At 46.7% G+C, this 17,980-nt stretch overlaps 1 protein-coding gene across 6 annotated transcripts in view; it reads left to right on the forward strand.

Moving 5' to 3' along the window:
* Positions 1-17,791, forward strand: part of LOC133485973 (kinesin-like protein KIF20B) — a 30,702-nt gene extending 12,911 nt beyond the window's left edge. The window contains exons 20-35 of one of the 6 annotated variants that reach the window (XM_061790461.1): positions 9-668; positions 1,469-1,710; positions 4,968-5,106; positions 5,198-5,320; positions 6,645-6,705; positions 6,771-6,896; positions 7,233-7,333; positions 7,947-8,102; positions 9,390-9,557; positions 11,035-11,103; positions 11,972-12,187; positions 12,736-12,780; positions 13,606-13,677; positions 14,313-14,427; positions 15,989-16,122; positions 16,979-17,791. In XM_061790461.1, coding sequence (XP_061646445.1) covers positions 9-668; positions 1,469-1,710; positions 4,968-5,106; positions 5,198-5,320; positions 6,645-6,705; positions 6,771-6,896; positions 7,233-7,333; positions 7,947-8,102; positions 9,390-9,557; positions 11,035-11,103; positions 11,972-12,187; positions 12,736-12,780; positions 13,606-13,677; positions 14,313-14,427; positions 15,989-16,122; positions 16,979-17,056 — 2,505 coding nt within the window. In that variant the 3' untranslated portion in view covers positions 17,057-17,791. The remainder of the gene's footprint in view (positions 1-8; positions 669-1,468; positions 1,711-4,967; positions 5,107-5,197; positions 5,321-6,644; positions 6,706-6,770; positions 6,897-7,232; positions 7,334-7,946; positions 8,103-9,389; positions 9,558-11,034; positions 11,104-11,971; positions 12,188-12,735; positions 12,781-13,605; positions 13,678-14,312; positions 14,428-15,988; positions 16,123-16,978) is intronic. The other 5 variants (XM_061790462.1, XM_061790463.1, XM_061790464.1 and 2 more) reach the window with 5 other exon arrangements.
* Positions 17,792-17,980: the final 189 nt, after the last annotated feature.

The raw sequence follows: 17,980 nt of genomic DNA on the forward strand, positions 1-17,980 counted from the left end.
GAGCGCAGGTCGCCAGTGAGACTCTGAGAGCGGAACAAGCCTCCGCTCAGCTGCGAGCCGCCCAGGAACAACTCCGGCAGACGTCGGCCCGGATCTCCGTCCTCCGTCGGGACCCGCGGACCGCCCTCAGCGAGCAGCTCGGCGCAGAAAGGCCCCGAGAAAGCACGCGACGCGAGAGCCAGACGTCGGATCTCGCGCGTGTCAAAGAAGATCCGGCCCACGAGAAGATCCCGTTGGAGCGGCCGGAGGAGGGCCTCGACCTCGACCTCGACCTCGACCTCGACCTCCGCCAGGCGACAGACGGCCGTCGAGCGCAAGAGCTCCAACGACAAAGTCGGCTGGTCCGAGAGCTCCGCGAGAAGCTGCGACAACAACAGGAAGCGTCTGAGAAGCAGCTGAAGGAATTCTGCCACAAACTGCGTGAAGAGGAAGCCTCGTGCGACCGTCTCCGGCAGAAGCTCGGCGAGCGAGAGCTCACGACGGAGCGGCTGAAGACCAAATTACAGGAAGCGAGCTCCAGGAGAGCTGCGGCCGAAGAAGACCGAGCCCTTTGGGCTGAAGTCGCGTCCTTGAAGGAAAAGGAGGAGACACGAGGTCTGAGTGAGCTGCGAAAAGATACGGAGGAGCTCCGGCGGCTGACCGCTACGTTGAACGCATCACAGCCGCAGGTGAGTTTGCGTACGCGAATCCCACAAAGATAAATAAATGATGGAAGAAATAGCGGAAAGATCTGTGCTGGGCTTCTTCTCGCGTTGTGTAACCATCAATGCATGTTAGGTTTTTGCTCTTTATTCTAGGAATAAAGCACGAGTAATAAAGCGTTGGCTGGTGTTAGTGTGAGCGCGGCAATCAAAGAATGATCAAATGATCCAAAGAAATGTGCTGCAAATGAGCTATCCGAGCAATGACAAGGTGACGTCCCACTTTCTGAATTGGATTTCTGAACGGAAAAAGACAAGTTAACGTTAGACCGGATCGCTTTGTTGTGCTAAAATCAGCCAATGAATTAGAAAAGAAAACAACATTTCCCGTCTTATTACGGAAGAGGACTTTCTCTCTCTCTCTCTCTCCTTCTTCGTTCCCTCCTCGGTTCAAGTTCATGAGCAATAAACTGTTGTCATGTTTATTTAGTGTGTTATTTATTGATCATAGTGTCTTTGGACTTATTTCTATTTGTCACTGTGTTATTTTAGTACGTATAATTTAACTTGGGGGCTGGAACGGATGCCACAGTACGACGACTGTATAAGACTATCGATCGGCTTACAGTATATAGCCTGTGTACGTCAAGGTTCGGAATTCATATATCCGCCGATATACTTTATTGGTTGTCCTCCAATACATCAGATATCGGCCGATATATCGAACGTCGGCTCTTTTTTGTCCAAGGGGCACAGGAAGGCATTCGAGCGGGCGACTTTGAAAATGTTCACGGATCAAAACGAATTTCGCTGTCGGGCTCCGGCAGGAGGAGGCGGCGACCGCCCGGTCCGGCACGGCCGAACTGGAGAGCGGGCTGCGGGAGCGGGAGGCGCAGATCGCAGCTCTGCGGAAGAAGCTGCAGGAGCGGCGCGAGGACGGCGACGAGCAGGCCCTCCGGGAGTGTCGGCGAAGGGAGGCCGAGCGGCGCCGGGAGCAGCTGGCCGTGGCGCGCGAGGCCGTCGAGCAGAAGGACGCCGAGCTGGAGAAGAGAGCCCTCGAGATCACCAAGTAGGCGGAATTCATTTGATCAATTCATTTTTTTGTCTTTCGTAGTTGCGTAACAACGTGGCTGCAAACAATTTAGCTGTGGTCCACACAATTGTTTTTACAATCTTCAAAGATTTGTATTTTTTTAATCTGCTACAGACCCCACGCATGAAGATAAAAACATTGACATTGAACAGTTTTGGTCGTGCTGTGTGTGGCATGCTCCGATAATCTCAACACACAAAGGTTCTGTTCCACCGCCTGTCGAGAAACAGGTCCTCCGATCTCGAAATCGTCCGTGATCTCACAAAAGAGAAGAAGGGCTGTGCGCCCATCTTTGCCGAGTGTTTCCCGAAGGGACCGGAGGCAGGAGCGTTGTACAAGCCCAATTCCAATGAAGTTGGGAGGTTGTGTTAACCAAAAATAAAATAGAACGCAATGATTGGCGAATCATGTTCGACCTATATTTCATTGAATGCACGACAAAGACAAGATCTTTCATGTTCAAACTGATCAACTTGTTGTTGTTTTGAGCAAATAATCATGAACTTAGAATTTGATGGCTGCAACACGTTCCAAAAATGCTGGGAGAGGTTCAGGTTTCCCACTGTGTTCCATCACCTTTTCTTTGAACAACATTCAACAAACGTTTGGGAACTGAGGACACTCATTGTTGAAGCTTTGGAGGTGGAATTCTTTCCCATTCTCGCTCGATGTACAGCTTCAGCCGTTCAACAGTCCGGGGTCTCCGTAGTCGTATTTTACGCTTCATAATGCGCCACACATTTTCAATGGGAGAGAGGTCGGGACTGCAGACAGGCCAGTCTAGTACCCGCACTCTTTAACTACGAAGCCACGCTGTTGTAACACGTGCACAATGTGCTTTGGCATTGTCTTGCTGAAATAAGCATCCATGAAAAAAAAAAGTTGCTTGGATGGCAGCATCTGTTTCTCAAAAACCTGTATGTACCTTTCAGCCTTCACAGATGTGTAAGTTACCCATGCCAGTGGCACTAACACAGCCCCAAACCATCACAGATGCTGGATTTTGAACTTTGCGTCCATAACAGTCCGGAAGGTTCTTTTCCTCTTTGGCCCGGAGGACACGACGTCCACAATTTCCAACAACAATTTGAAATGTGGACTCGTGGGACCACAGAACACTTTTCCACTTCGCGTCAGTCCATCTTAGAGGAGCTCGGCCCAGAGAAGCCGGCGGCCTTTCTGGGTGTTGTTGAGAAATGGCTTTTGCTTTGCATAGTCGAGTTTCAAGTTGCACTTCCGGATGTAGCGCCGAACTGTATTGACTGACATTGGTTTTCTGAAGTGTTCCTGAGCCCACGCGGTGAGATCCTTTACACATCGATGTCGGTTTTTGATGCAGTGCCGTGGACTGTAGATGATGAAATCCCTCAATTCCTTGCAATTGTACGTTGAGGAACATTGTCCTTAAACTGTTGGACTATTTTCTCACGCACTTGTTCACCTCGCCCCACCTTTGCGTGTGAAGCAATCCTGGCCCCCACCTGTTCCCAATTCGCCTGTTCCCCTGTGGGATGTTCATTCCAAACAGGTGTTGGATGAGCGTTCCTCAACTTTCTCCGTCTTTTTTGCCACCTGCCTGTCCCAGCTTTTTTGGAACGTGTTGCAGCCACCAAATTCTAAGTTCATGATTATTTGCTCAAAACAATCAAGTTGATCAGTTTGAACATGAAATATCTTGTCTTTTAAAAATTGTATTTAATTTTATTCAATTCAATGTAGGTTGAACATGATTTGCAAATCATTGTATTCTGTTTGTAGTCCTTTTTCACACAACGTGCCAAATTCATTGGAATTGGGCTTGTAAAATGGCGCTGTCGTCGAGGGGATTTGCTTTGAAAAAGACTTCTTGCCGCCTGCGCAACCCACATTGATACAAAAAAACGACATTGAGTAAGCAGCAAACGACTTTCTTTTCTAGTAAGATTTTTCGTGGGGCAATTTCACAAATATGGAAAACAAAACTTGTTTAAAATGGGCATTTCTTGCCAGTATCAAAAACATGAATTCATGAAAAACGCATGAATTGCACAAAGGCATTCACAGCCTTTGTGCAATTTCATTTTAGCATTGCACTTGAACAATACAGAAGATTCACGGCTCGACGTTTGATGTTAGACCAGCTGACAACTATTCTTTATACTACTCGAAGTTTTGGAGGTGTTCAAACTCAAATGAAGACGCCTGCAGAGGAAACAAATATTTCCTTCATTTGGCTTCACCCAAAATCCCCCAAAATGATGGGGGTCCGTGACCCATTTTACTCTTAAGTCCTCTCTGACCACCTTTGCCAAGTTTGTCACCTGCGTGACTCAAAATGATGATGTCACACAGTGCCTGAGCGAAACCTGCCAGCGCACTGTATGAAGTAACGTAACGGCGGCGGTCATACTCTTGTCGCCGTCGTAATCGAGCAGCCACAAATTCGACTTTGGTCCAATTTAATAGAGACGTGGTGTTAGTAAGGTAACATTCACATCAATGGCTCTTATTTGTTTAATTGACCTGGTTTTGCGTCCCATGTGAGCCGCGCTCCGACGGTTACACGTCGCAGTGCTCTAGTTGCTGTTCAGAATGACATTTGTTTTCGTTTCTCTCTATTCATTGTCGCCATGTTCGCGCTCGGTCCACAAAACGGCTCCGTTCCCACCTTGTACTTCCGAGCTGACGTGAGCTTCACAATCCAATCAACGGTTCTCTGAGGCAGAGAACATCTCTCAAGCTTTTATGTATTGATTGAATTATTTACTCGAGGTACTTGAAACACTAGATTACTGGTTTCAGCCCTTACCGAGGCAATGACGCTGAACATTTCCAAAGATTTATATATATATATATATATACAAATACTTGGCAAAAGTTGCCCGCCTCACCTGTACAACTCCACATGACAAAAGACTGTCTTACTCTTCATCCGAGCAATTTAACATTTCACTTTGTTGAATTGTCGAACATTTTCCAACTTAATTTATTGTGTTTATCTCTACGTAGGCCGATGCAAGTTAATACTGAGAAGAAAAAAATACGGATTGAAAACTTGTTGCCATCAAGAGAAGTGAAGAAAATCCCAGAGGGGGAAACAAATTGTTATTTGCTTTTTCTATGCGATCCTAAATGGTTTTGGTGCGAATGGGAGATTTTATATGCGGGCCTTATGGCGCACGCACCGAAATCGAATAGAAGAACTCCGAGAACTGGCAAAGTATGGAATCTCTTTGCTCTGATGTGTCTCCCAGACTGAAGGAACTCGCAAAGCAGGACTCGGACAAAGTGAAGCGTCTCGGTGCGGATCTGCAGCGGAAGGAAGAGGACTCTTCGGACCTGAGAGAAAAGCTGGCCGACTACAAGAAGCAGATCCAGCAGGTCCACAAAGATGTGAGTTCAACAACATCAGACAATTCTGGTCCTATATGGCGTGAGGAGTGAGCTTTGGATGGATGAGGAGGAGGGTGATCGTTCCCTGCAGATCTCCACCATGAAAGAAGAAGGGAAGCTGTTGACACGGAAGCTGTCAGATGTGGAGAAGGTGAAGAAGCAGCTTCAGTTGGACCTCACAAACAGAGACAGAACTATCCAACAACTCAAAGCGGTGAGTTTGCCATGCGTTCGTTTTCTAGTCCGTAACAAGATTTCCCCCAAATGACGGTGTGTTGTTGGAATGGGAATTTTGAAATGGGAAGATGCCTTGCATACCAGGGATGATTCAAAAGTTTTTGGTTTTTTTTTGTGGTGGAAGGTAAAAAAAAAAACCTGTTTTCATTTAAGAAAGAACTTGGAAGATGCCTTCCCGCTCTCCCCTCCTTGCTGGCTACGCCATCAAGTTTTTAAATAAAGGTAAAAGTGTTGTTAAATGTCCAGTTAGCCACTTCATTATTCATTACTATTTGACCGTTTTTGGATGATAAGCGATAGTACCTCTCAAATGTTGTTGTTTTTGTGTTTTTGTGGGTCTGGAACGTATTCATTGGATTTACGTTATTTCCTTTGGGAAATATCATTTTTGTACGAAAGGGTTTTAGTCTGACTTTCTGGAACGGATTCATCACAACAAGTGAGCTTCGACGATTCCAAAAGCAGCGACTACATTCGGAACTAGTCACTCATTTCGTTCCCTGCTTTCCAATGACCATAACAGGAATTCCCCCCCCCCCCCCCCCCGGAACGGTCTAGGTCACTATACAGTGGAACCTCGATAAAACTGACCCCAATATAACGGATAGCGGATAAAACGGCCCGTCAGAACTGAACTTTCCATTTCCATTTGTCACTTAAGCTGCTGTTGACAAAGTCTGCTAGTTTCCAGAATTGGCCGTTGCCGTTTAGTGGCGCTGTGGCGTAATGCAGGCAGAGAATAGGACGGACGTATTTCCGGGTCACAGACATACAATATGACGAGATCCAATTGCAAAAGACGTGCTTACGCGGCGGCCATGTTGATTGTGGGGCACGGACGTGGCCGTCGTGTGACTAGGGTTATATCCATTTTCTTTTGTGTACAAAAAAAAGTATTTTTGAAGCAGACTAATTCCTAGTGGCTCATGAAAGCGACTCGCCTCTGATGAGTACTGTAACAACGTCACCATGACCAAGCACACCGACGACGTTCAGTTTGGATAAAATGTGAGCCTTTCAAACATTTCCGAGCTTCTTGGGAATATTTATTTGCAATAACTTTGTACTGTACTGGGTGTTTTAGGCCCTGGAAAAAACCCAACATCATTTTGTACCGTACAGTAATATGGGTGCTTATGGCCTAAAAATAATGTGCTTCAATGGAACGGCCAGTCTGATCTATCGGACGCCCCCCGGTCGCTATTAGTCCCTTTTATCGAGCTCCCGTCCAGAATTCCCTATATAGCGATGATGGTTAGGGAACATCTGCTTGACGGTTTGTTTCTCTTTCCTTCGTGTAGGAGCAGCCAGCGGAGAAGAAGCACGACGAGATGCTGCAGCTGTATCACCGAGCTCGTCAAGGTGAGCGCCCGCCGTCGAGCCGCCCGAAGCTCGGCGCTCAAGGTGGTCGCTTGTGCCGCCCGCAGATCTGGAGGCCGAGCGGCGGCTGGTGGACGACATGCGCTCGGCTCTCGTGGAGCAGGAGGAGACTCAGGAGCAGATGGAGCACATGCTGGATGAGAAAGTAGAGCTCATTCAGGAGCTCGCCAACGGTAAGACGTCCACACGTGCAACCGGTATAGAATATCCCAATTAATTTAGGAAAAAAGAATAAGCCGGAAGCGACGCCATTTTAAGTCGTTCTGTGTCGTAAAAGGGCACCGCGTCACTTTTTATGGGGATCCAATTTAGGGAAAGTGACGAGAAACCTTTTTGTCGGTCTCGTAATCTGAAGCTTGCTACACTTTAGGAAATTTGGAGTTGTAGATGACGGAGGCTAACTTCAACTCAGAACACACACGAAATACAACCGAGAGTGGAATTTTATGGGGAAAATCTGGTTGTCTAAACTTGAGGATAACGCTCATTGCGGTCATGTTTTTGTTCAGAGGTGGAGCAAATGAAGGAGATGCTGAGGCAGCTCGACGGCGGAGGCGACGCGGCCCCGCGTGCGGACGCCTCGTCACGCGACCTCCGGCGCAGCCTCGAGGTAACCGACGGCAGGTTGTCGATTCACGCTCAGCGGGTTCGTCTCTCCAACGGGTAACACTTTGAGCACACGGAGCGGACCTTCACGCGTCCGTCGCGCGCCGTCTCGTTCAACGCTCAGAATCGTTTTAGAATCGGGACTTCTCTTGTGGAGGAACAAAAAAAGCATCCATCTGCGCTGTGTTTTCAAAAGTTAACAATGCCTAGAAGACTATGGTTAATTTAATGTGGTCCTTATTTATTTCTTTTTAAAAAGTCAATTTCTTTCAAAACGAAGGCTGTTTTTCAACTTTCGATAGGAGTGCGTATTATGTAAGAGAAGTTTCTTGTCGATGAGAATCTCGCTAATAATACATTTTGACATTTTCAACATCACCTCCGGTCTCTTTGCGAACAGGAGACTCATTTATTTGGACATAACCGGAGCATTCAGCGCATAACGTATTACATTCTACGCCAAAATGTCTTACCGCCTCCAACGTGTTCTTACGTTATTGGCAAGTAATGACGTCGGCGGCTTCATTACATCTGAAGCGGTAAAGGGACCACGTCCTTGGTTGCTCCAAGGTTGTATTTGGGACCCTGAATTGAGTTTTCTGCTGGCGTCTCACCAGCTGCTTGAAGAGAAACAGCTGACGGAACGTCACAAGTGGCAGGAGGACAAGATGGCTCTGATCGGTCAGCTCAAGGAGGCGGAGGACAAACGCAACCAGGAAGTGAAAAGGTTTGCGGAGGACCGAGAGCGATACCTGGCCCGGCAGGCCGAGCTGGTGAGCTGCTTGCTGTTCTTTCCTTTGGGATTATTTGTGGCATTGATCTTAAGATGTCGTTTTGTTTTGTTTTTGAGTCACTGCCATTGACTGCTCAAATATCCATGTTAACTGGGAGGGCTCGCAGGGAATGAGCTAAGTCACTTTCTTTGTTGTAAATGCAATTTGTCAAAGAAACCCTTTAGCATATACACTTTCAAAGTATTGTAGGCTTAATTGATGAGATCATTGCGATACCGTCATCTTTGCCCATCGCAATGAAATGAAATGGCGTTCATCTGTTACAGCGCCCTCGAAATTATTGCGTCAATGCTCAATCGTCTGCCCAGCAAGTTTTTGCGCCGATTCTTGCCTGTCCCGATCAAGGGTGTCAAACGGCAGACGATCGATCGTCTTGTCTTGCTGTCAGGTGTTAAGTTCGGAGGAGTGGGTTCGCGCAGCGCTCGCAATACGACCGAAACCGTCCCATTGATCTTGTAGCAGAGGAAAAAAAACAAATCTTTGCAGGTCTTTTAAAATCCTTGTGTGCGCGCCGGGCCTGACACAACTAATCTGTTCAATCATCTGACAAAAACGGCCAAACGCTAGACAAGAAACATTATTGCGCAGTTATTTCTCCCAAGCGTGGGAACGACGGCGGGAGCGAATGGGGAGGGAAATGCCAAGCGCCGACGTCTTGGCGACGCTCGCGCAGAACAACCGCGCCGTTGTCGCCTCTGACAGTTGACAATATTGCCGACGGGGATTTTCAAATCCAAAGTCTTCGCTTGAAGCCTAATGTTTGCCTTCAGATTAGTTTATGAAGAAACTGTTTTTGCTCCCAGCGAGTTTCACTTGGTGATTGCGCATATTTATTCCGTGACACCTTGGTAGATTTGAATTACTTGGATTCCTTTTGGTTTTTTGTTTTTTTTATTATTATCGATCATTTATTTTTATTTCAAAGTTAATTTTGCACTAAAAAGTGTTGATGTATTGTTTGTTGAAAGGCGTTCAATTCAAAATACACACGTTTTCCGTAACATGAGGAATAATCGTGATGAATAATCCTGATTACATAATTGATCCAAATAATCATGATTATCATTTTGGCCATAACCGTCCAGCCCGAATTTCTATAATGTTTTTAGAGAAAACGTATTTTTCTTTTCTTTTCTTGATTGATTCCCTTCTTGGCTAATCTCCAAAGAACCCGGCGCCACGGTCCGTTTAAAAAGTTCAGCGTGGCGCCGGGAAAGCCCGAAAGCGCTCTGCCGGTCGCCGTCATCTTGCCGACGTTTTGTCCAGGAGGCCGAGCTGGGCGTCAAGGAGCGGACCGCGGCGAGCTGGAGGGCGGAACGAGACGCTCTGGTCGGCGCCCTGGAGGTGCAGCTTCGCAAGCTTCTCGCCAGCCAGGCCGACAAAGACGAAATCATCCGGCGGCTACGCCGCGACAGCGCACGGTTGCCACCGGAGGTCAGTGCAAATACAGCAAACCCGCTATATCGCTGTTCACTCCTTTTTTGCATTCGACTTTTATATGCTAGACACACGCCCAGGCCCGTCGATCGATAGTCTTCGTTCCGGCTTTGGGCTCCGTGTCCTTCCCGCACGTCGGCCGGATTCCTTTTGTGACAAAATCTGACTCAACCCAAGTTGTGCCAAAACTAAAGCGCTATTTGCCATGGAAGATACATTGCTAGATGACGTTAACCCATTCCAGACAGCCCAAAATAGATATTCCAGAAAGAGCCTTTGTGGGAGAATAGCTATGGTTGAACGTATGGAAACCAATGTGAACACGAAACATGACTTTTAGCTTCAGCGAAGCGTCGTGCGCATGATTGCTGCCCGTCCTGATCTTTATGGACAGCTGCAGCAGTTAATCGAGCAAATTGACCAACTATTCTGCTCACTCATCATTGAGAGACATCGTTGAATTGATTTGCAGCCCGAATCCGGTTAGGATTGTTTCAATATGTAACTATATCACATTGTACAATTTTTTTCCGATTGTATTTATTTGTTTCTTTTCTTTTCTTTGGATTAGTTTGACTCTGCTCTCTGCAAACAGATCAGCATTGCAAATGAGAATCTGTTCTCAATTGCCTGAAGGTTCAATATTTATTTTCAACAGTTTTTTTTTTTTTTTTTTTTTCTTTGTGATGAATCCCTTCCAAAAAGTGTGACTAAAACCAAATTGTGGGAAAACCAAGCAACATTCACTTTCCGTCCGGTTTATCCTCCCGACGGCTCGCGGGGCACATATAAATAAACAACCATTCGCACATTTTGGGGGGAATAACTATATAGTTTCACACAGAAAACATTGCCAAGTAAATATGGGTCACAAATGAAACGGCTCAACATTCAACATCACCACATCAAATGTACGCATTTATTTTTTTCGAGGACAATGGAACCTTGGTTTCCGTGAATTATCTGTTCCAAAAATGTGGAAACCAAAGCAATATTTCCCGTGGGAAATATGGGAAGTCCAGGCCCCCCAAAAATAAGAATTCATGGACTATAACTGTAGTTAATCATGAAAAAACCATTGAAGTAAATATAAATGGATCGGGCGTTTAGAGCGTCAGCCTCCCAGTTCTGAGGACCGGGGTTCGATCCCCGGCCCCGCCCGTGTGCAGTCTCCGGGCACCCCCCGCTTTCCTCCCGCATCCCAAAAACATCCTCCTCCTCAAATAGAATCAGTCTGCTTCAGATCAGGTCTGGAAAGGCTTATAAAATAGCTCATTCATTTGATAACGGATGTGTTGTTGATTAACTTGAGCACCTTCCAGCGAGGACGACAAGACGTGTCTTCAGCGACCGCTGCACGCGCGCACGCCACATTTAACGCCGCGTCGGTGCAAATGGCCGCCGCTTCCTGCCGTCGACGTGACCTCTGCATCCTTTCCATCCTTCTCCCGCTTTTAAACCTGTTCTCTGTCAGGGCGGCGTGGCGGAGGTCAAAGGGGAGACGGAGGACGGCGAGGGCCGAGAGCGGGAGCCCGACGCCCAGGTGGTCGCTCACACTTATTACCCATCGCACAAATCATACATGTCGTTCAAGGTTTTGGAAAGGGACATCGTCATCCGAGCGGCGCAAGATTTCACCGAAATCAAAGCCGACGCTTTCCTTTTTCTTTCTTTTATTGCCAAAGTGCCAGCAGTTTTAAGCCGCCTCCTTACGACGCCAGGAGGGGAAAAATCTCTCAATTGAAACGCACAACAATTCAAAGATTGAAATTCTGTTCATCGTGATTTTTCCAATGACCAAACAGAAAAATCACCACCTCAATAAAATGCCAATCAGCTAATCTGTTGCTCTCAATGATTTTAGGAGGCTCTCAACTTTTTGATATTTCCATTTCGTCGACTCACAATGGATTGTAACGCTGACTTACTTTGTGACCTTAATCACATTTGAAGGGTAGACACGAAATACAAATAGTTGTAACATTGCAAATGCCAAATGTTCACACTGAATATGAAAAGCTCAAAGCACGTTATTTAAATTGCTTCATTGAATCTGTGATTAACAGACAACACAATCAATTTCCCAAACGTCAAGATAAACGTGAAAAGCCTCGGTTGTGCGCAACTCATTTGACATGTAACACGTTTGACCGCATTTCTTTGGCTTCAGGACCAGGACACCCAATTAGTCGACGTAGACCTGAAAGGGTCGCACTTGACTTGACTTGACTTGAAATTTGCGTTTGACTTGAGACATACATACATACTGCAACGTACTCCTACGCCAGGAAAGGAAAAGAAGTCAAAAAAGAGTTTTTCATCATAGACGATACATTATAAAGTGACTTTTCCATCGTCCGTCCCCTTTTTCAGAGTTTGCGTCGTATCGATAATGCCCTTTGACCTCTCAGGACTCCTCGGGCGGCCCCTCGGTGCTGGAATCGTCTCAGATCTCCACGGAGAACGGGCGCGCCGGACGCTTCCCGCAGCCGGAGCTGGAGATTTCCTTCAGCCCGCTGCGGCCCGACCGGGTGGCGCTGCGACGCCCGGGCGAGCCCGCCGCCGACGCCGTCACAGTCAAGATCGCGCGATCGGCCCGCAAGAGGACGAGCGCCGAGATGGACAAGGTGAGGGAACGCTCGACGCGACTAACGCAGAAAGGTCACATTCGGCCGCCGCCTCCCGCTTGGCGCTTTTTAACTTTCGTGCTGCCAGACCAAATTTGAAATCATTTCCGAACGCCTCGATGAGGAAATCGTTATTGATTTGTGTACAGTGGACCCCCGCATATTTGCACTTCGGTGACTGCGGACTTTTTTTTTTTTTTTTGATAAATAGATACATTTTCCCCAATTGTTCTCAATTTTTTTTCAATTGTATAATTGTTTTTATTTTGGGAGGGCGGAAGCAATCCCGAAAAGACTTCTTGGCGGTGGATCCTCGCGTTTCAAGATACTCCTTTTTCCAATGCAGTTTTAACGGGCTTGAATTCTGCGCAGGATTTTGCTATTTACAGTCGGGCTCGGTCCCTATCCCCCACCAATAGCAGGGCTCCATTGTATTTGTTTCATTAGTGTCATTTTTGAGGGGTTTTTTTTTTGTTTGGCATATTTTCTCATTTGTGTATTTTTAGCTGCTGTGTCACAGCAACTCACTTGTTTTTCCGCCTCTCAAGTGTCCCATTTTCAGACACCGCAAACGTCCCACCAATCGACACAAGGTATTTGTTCAAATTGAATCGTCTCCATCCTCGCGTCCGTCTCACGATTCGTCTTCCCAGTAGCCGCATTTCACTTTCAACTCAAGCATTCTAGTCCTCATAGTCGTTCATGGAATCGTCATCGCACTCATGCCTCCACTTGGTCGTGACACAGAAATAACGACGCCATGTTCCTTATACACATTTCATTCCGTGCCTCTCGCGCACGCACACGCACACACACACACAACGGTGGGAAAAAGTCTTTTTTTGCACCTTTGTCACACGCAAATGTTTCCCATCATCAAGCAAATTGAAATGTTAGTCAAAGACAACACGAGTCATCACAAAATGCAGGTTTGAAAAGTTTTGTTATTATTAAGAATCAGAATCATCAGAATCATCTTTATGTCCAAAAAACACACAAGAAATTTGTCTGCGGTCGTCGGAGCCGCTCGAGTACGACCGCAGACGGTCGATTGTCGGAGAAACACACACAAAAAATAAAAACAGTCACTGGGAGAAAAGGAATCCAACGCTACATGGCCCGGTGTGAAAAAGTGGTCGCCCTCTCAATCTAAGAAGCGACTCAACGCGTTGGCGCGTTTCTACTTTTTCCCCACTTTCCAAAGCCCCGCCCACTCAGGCGGCGCCGGCTTCGCTTTGCGCGCACGGGCCTCACCAACTCATCCGAAATACATTTGAAGCTGCAGCCAACATACCATCTTGAAATTCATGATGTAAACGGGCCATCGCACGTCCACGACATTGTCATGTCCGCAATTCTTCTTCGGAGCTTTTCTGCTCTCGGCGTGTGTGCCGGTCTAATGTGCGTGCGCGTGTCAGCAGGATGAAGTGGAGGCGGCGAATCGAAGAAACGGCAAAGTGATGCCGACACTCGGCGAGCGCAAAGAGGAGGTGATGAGCGCGCGCGCGCACACACACACACACACACACACACACTCTGTCGCTGTGTTGCAGATGGTCACATGACGTGTCATGTCATCGTCATCTGGTGAGCAGTGTTTTTCTAAAATGCGGCTTTGTGCACGTCGTAGGTCGTCACTACACAAACGTTGTATTCTATATTACATGAGTGTATACAGCACGGCCGGCGGTGATATGCCGTCCAATAAAATGATCGGCAAAGTTCACCGCAGGTGTTTGACGGGCGCTTGATTTCCTTTCTGTGATTCTTCCGGTCTCTCTGTCGCAAACCTGCTTCAAACGGGATCTTCTTGGGAGGAAGTGGCCACTGAGTTCAGACTGAGCAGTTTGCAACACAGAGACTGGAAGAGTCACAGAAAGGCAATCAAGTGGACGTCCTCGCAATTCAAATGCGAAATGAGACAAGCCACGCAGGCACGGGGAGAACATGCAAACTCCCCACGGGCGGGGCCGGGGATCGAACCCGGGTCCTCAGAACTGTGAGGCAGACGCTCTAACCAGTCGCCTGACAACCAATCCGTAATTGATATTATATGTTGATTGCGGCCGTAAACACGATGCATTGCAGATGCATCGCAACCTAAACTTTGTGATGCGATTTGTAGACGTCCCGTCCGTCGGCGTCTCCCGGGACCGCCGGCGTCCGCGGCCGAAAAGAAGGAACGCTGCAGAAGATCGGCGATTTCCTACAAAGTTCGCCCACGCTGATCGGGTGCAAAGGTCAGTCGCCAGCAAAGTAGTGCTGTAACCATTCATTGATTATATATCGATGTATCGATTTATATTCCTGCGATCCAACCGGATCGTCTGCGCTTGGCAAGTTAGCCTTCCGGGCATAAATATATCCATTTAAGTTGTGCTCATTTATAATCAATGGATTGTATCGATAGTGGGACATAACGCATGCCAGGCTTGTGTGCTGTTTTTCCAAGAAAAAAAACAAACAAACTTGTAATTCCTCTTAGTTCACTTGATTTTTCAGTTAGCAATGTCAAGGCTCCTTTTTTCTTCGCTTCCTTTTTTATGCCCCACATCTCGTCACTCCTTTCCGTAGTGCCCCTAGTGGCTGGATGAGACACCACAGTATGTGTGTGCGTGTGTGTGTGTGTGGTTTTTTTGATGTCCGTCTTGTCTGGCGGATAGCCGATGAGGAGAATGTTTCAGGCTCCCGTTTGTGCTACGAAGAGCAGCTTTGTTCACTGATTTAGCTCTCTGTGTATTTATTATTAACACTATTCCTCTAATATTTTTCTCATGAAAACCGCACAATGCTCAATTTTAGCCACGATGATTGAACTGTTTAGAAGAGGGATTCTCAAACTTCGGGTCTAGCTAGAAACATTTTCCCCTTTGTTTTATTGCAAAGCAATAGAATCCATCAACTTTTATGAAGCAGACTCCTCGTCCATTAGAAAACACACACAGGAAGTTACAGCAGGAAAATCTTCGTTTCTTGGCCAGAAGGACTTTTTACCCGATTCCCTTCCAAGAAAACAACAAGCATCCAAGAAGTTTCACCTGCACGGTCCAGTTTGCAGGTCGATATTTCAGTCGCACCGGATGAATTTTGGGCTAAAACGTTACCGCATCGATTTCCAGCCAGTGAATCGTTCGAAATGAACCGATATCATCCTTGAATCGAATCGGTCATTAAAATTCAATGCGTTATTTCTAAAAATTGTCCTCATTATTTGTCAGAAAATGTTTACATTTTTATTTTTTAAACAGTTGTTTGGGCCTTTAAACAGGTTTTGACCTTTGTTTCGTTATACAATAATATTGACAATAATAATAATGTACTTATTTTTCTTACAAAGGTTTGAACTTTGAGCGTGTTTAAACAAGAGAGAAATGTGAGCAAATGTTAATGGGGAGGTTTACAGCCTTTGGGGATTTCACCTATCGCGGGTCATTTTGGGAACGTCACCCCCGCGCTAAACGAGGGAACACTGTAAACGCCCGCTCAGGGCGTCCATATATACAATCGCTATTTGGGATGGACATCTCCTTCCATCTGCGTAGCCTACCCTTCTTCCAAGACTGTCTGGGAAGTGGGACCTTCCCTTTCCGCGTGTTTTGCACTTCCAGGCCACCGTAGCTTGAAGTGCTCTTGCCATCTGTTTTACAAAATCCCACAAAGATGGTGGCTACTTGTTACATCGCTAATATTACTCATCAAAATAATACTAATAATACAGCGGACCCCCTTCAGAAATAAGGAGCCAGGATGTACGAAAGCGTGTAAGTGCATTTCTTTCCTTTGTTTTTCTTGCGTAAGCAGCCAAGAAGGTGATGAGCCTGATGAGCGGCGTGGACTCGAGCGCCTCGTCGTCCGTCGGCCTGAAAAGCAAGAAGAGCAAAAGGAAGTTGCCGAGCGCCGACATCTGCTCCCCCGCGGACGGGCCCCGGCACACGGTACCTTTCACCGCAGCGACTCCACATTTGACCCGGGGGAGTAGTTGGCAACCCTGGGAAAAAATGGTCAAGTATCTAAAATGAACCTTGAAATGGCGGAGGGGGGCGGGGCAGGGGGAGGGGCCTGAATGCGCTCAACTGTCAATCGAGCAGCATGACCGTGTCGCGGAAAAACGGATGCTAATTGGTGTGGCGTCTTCCTTATGCCGACACATAACTACATCTTGACTTGAGCCGCCAAAGTAAAGTGTGTCCCACGACAACGAGGCACTCTAACCCGAACGCGCCAGTCCCCACTCGGCCTGGCTGTCGTTAAGAACCTCACAATTTTCCTATTCATTTCAATGCTTTCATGTCAATTCAGAAATACATAAATAATGACAGCGCCTCTGTTGACGATTTTTAAGGGCTACGCACAAGTCGGCGGTCACTCGGCGTTGCGTTTGAGTGCGCCGCGTAGAATCTTCAAATTTGAATCCAACGAATCAAAAAAGATATTGCTTACTTTTTTCTGAAAAGAGCTGCAATGTCAAATTTAGAAAACGATCAATCGATGAGCCAAATAGTTGTCGATTCATTTGAAAACGGATTTTTCCGCAATTAATAAATGAATTGTTGCACCTCTATCCTGCACAATACAGTGACTGTAAAGGCTTTCTATTCGACTTGTTATGGCTACCATTTTGTTACAGCTCCAGTCGTTTGTTTGTGGTTTTCTTTGAAAGTTGAGTCTCGCAGATGAGGCCGTGCGCGGGCCTGTGGGGTGAAAGTGACAAGGTTGAAGGTTTGAAATAAACCTTCAAGAGCGGCAACATCTTGCGCTAATATGACTCTTGAATCGCACTTGTCGTTGCAGGTGGTCAGTAACAACGAGGACGAACAAAGCGAACGCCTCATCGTCAAAAGACGACTTCGCTCCAGAATTGCCAAATGATCCCGTCCGTCAGCACGCACGCACGCTTGGAGCGAGACGAAGCTAATGAGCTTTGCCTCTTTGAAATACACTTTCTATTTGATCACTGTCACACTGCTAACGCTAGCTAGCGTATTTGAATGTCGATGTGCAATTTGGGGGGGGGGGGGGGCTTCGCAACGCTAACTGGGTTACCGGTTGTAGGTTTCACGTCACTGTTTGTCTTCACATCCACCAAGAACACTTGTTTGATGATTCAAACGTTTGGATGCCATCACTTGCGCCCTAACATGGCAACATGGCTGCCCTTGTGTGCTGTGAAGCGATCACGGTGAGTTTGGCGTGGCCATCAAAAAACACTGCAAATCAATAAATCCGCCAATGATGGAAGCAAAATGAGTTTGGATCCTTCAAACGAGCCTCTGCAAATCGGGCACCTGCAGACTCGCCTGTTTTTTCCTTTTTTAACTTGAACAGTTTTTCCACCTACTAACATGTCGTCGTGCTACTAGTAAGGGACCAAGATTACTAGTATTTGGAACTGGAAGGTGCAGCCTACACTTTCATTCCAATATGACAGGGGTACGTGTGACTCCGTACATATATGTATAGTTGCGCTCTGGCCGAATATGTGTAATATTATTTTTTGAAAGTACGGCTGATGACTGAACAACAACCATCTTTAATGATAATCCTTATCGGCAATGCTGGACAGTTTAATTTGAATCGCTTTCAAATAAAATGTGTTTTGCCTGGCCCTTCGTGTTTTCTTCAAAGAATTGTAGCCATCTTACAAATTGTGCCTGGGTAATAAACATATGAGCACAACTGTGTGTTTTCTCATTTACTAAATAAAAGCGGGGCTGTGAATTTCAAAATAAGAGCAAGTAAATAAATGGGGTTGACACAATTTAGGGATTAGCGCGTTACCGCATACAGCTTCCT

This window comes from Phyllopteryx taeniolatus, chromosome 11 (assembly GCF_024500385.1).
Source record: "Phyllopteryx taeniolatus isolate TA_2022b chromosome 11, UOR_Ptae_1.2, whole genome shotgun sequence".
Taxonomy (NCBI): Eukaryota; Metazoa; Chordata; class Actinopteri; order Syngnathiformes; family Syngnathidae; genus Phyllopteryx; species Phyllopteryx taeniolatus.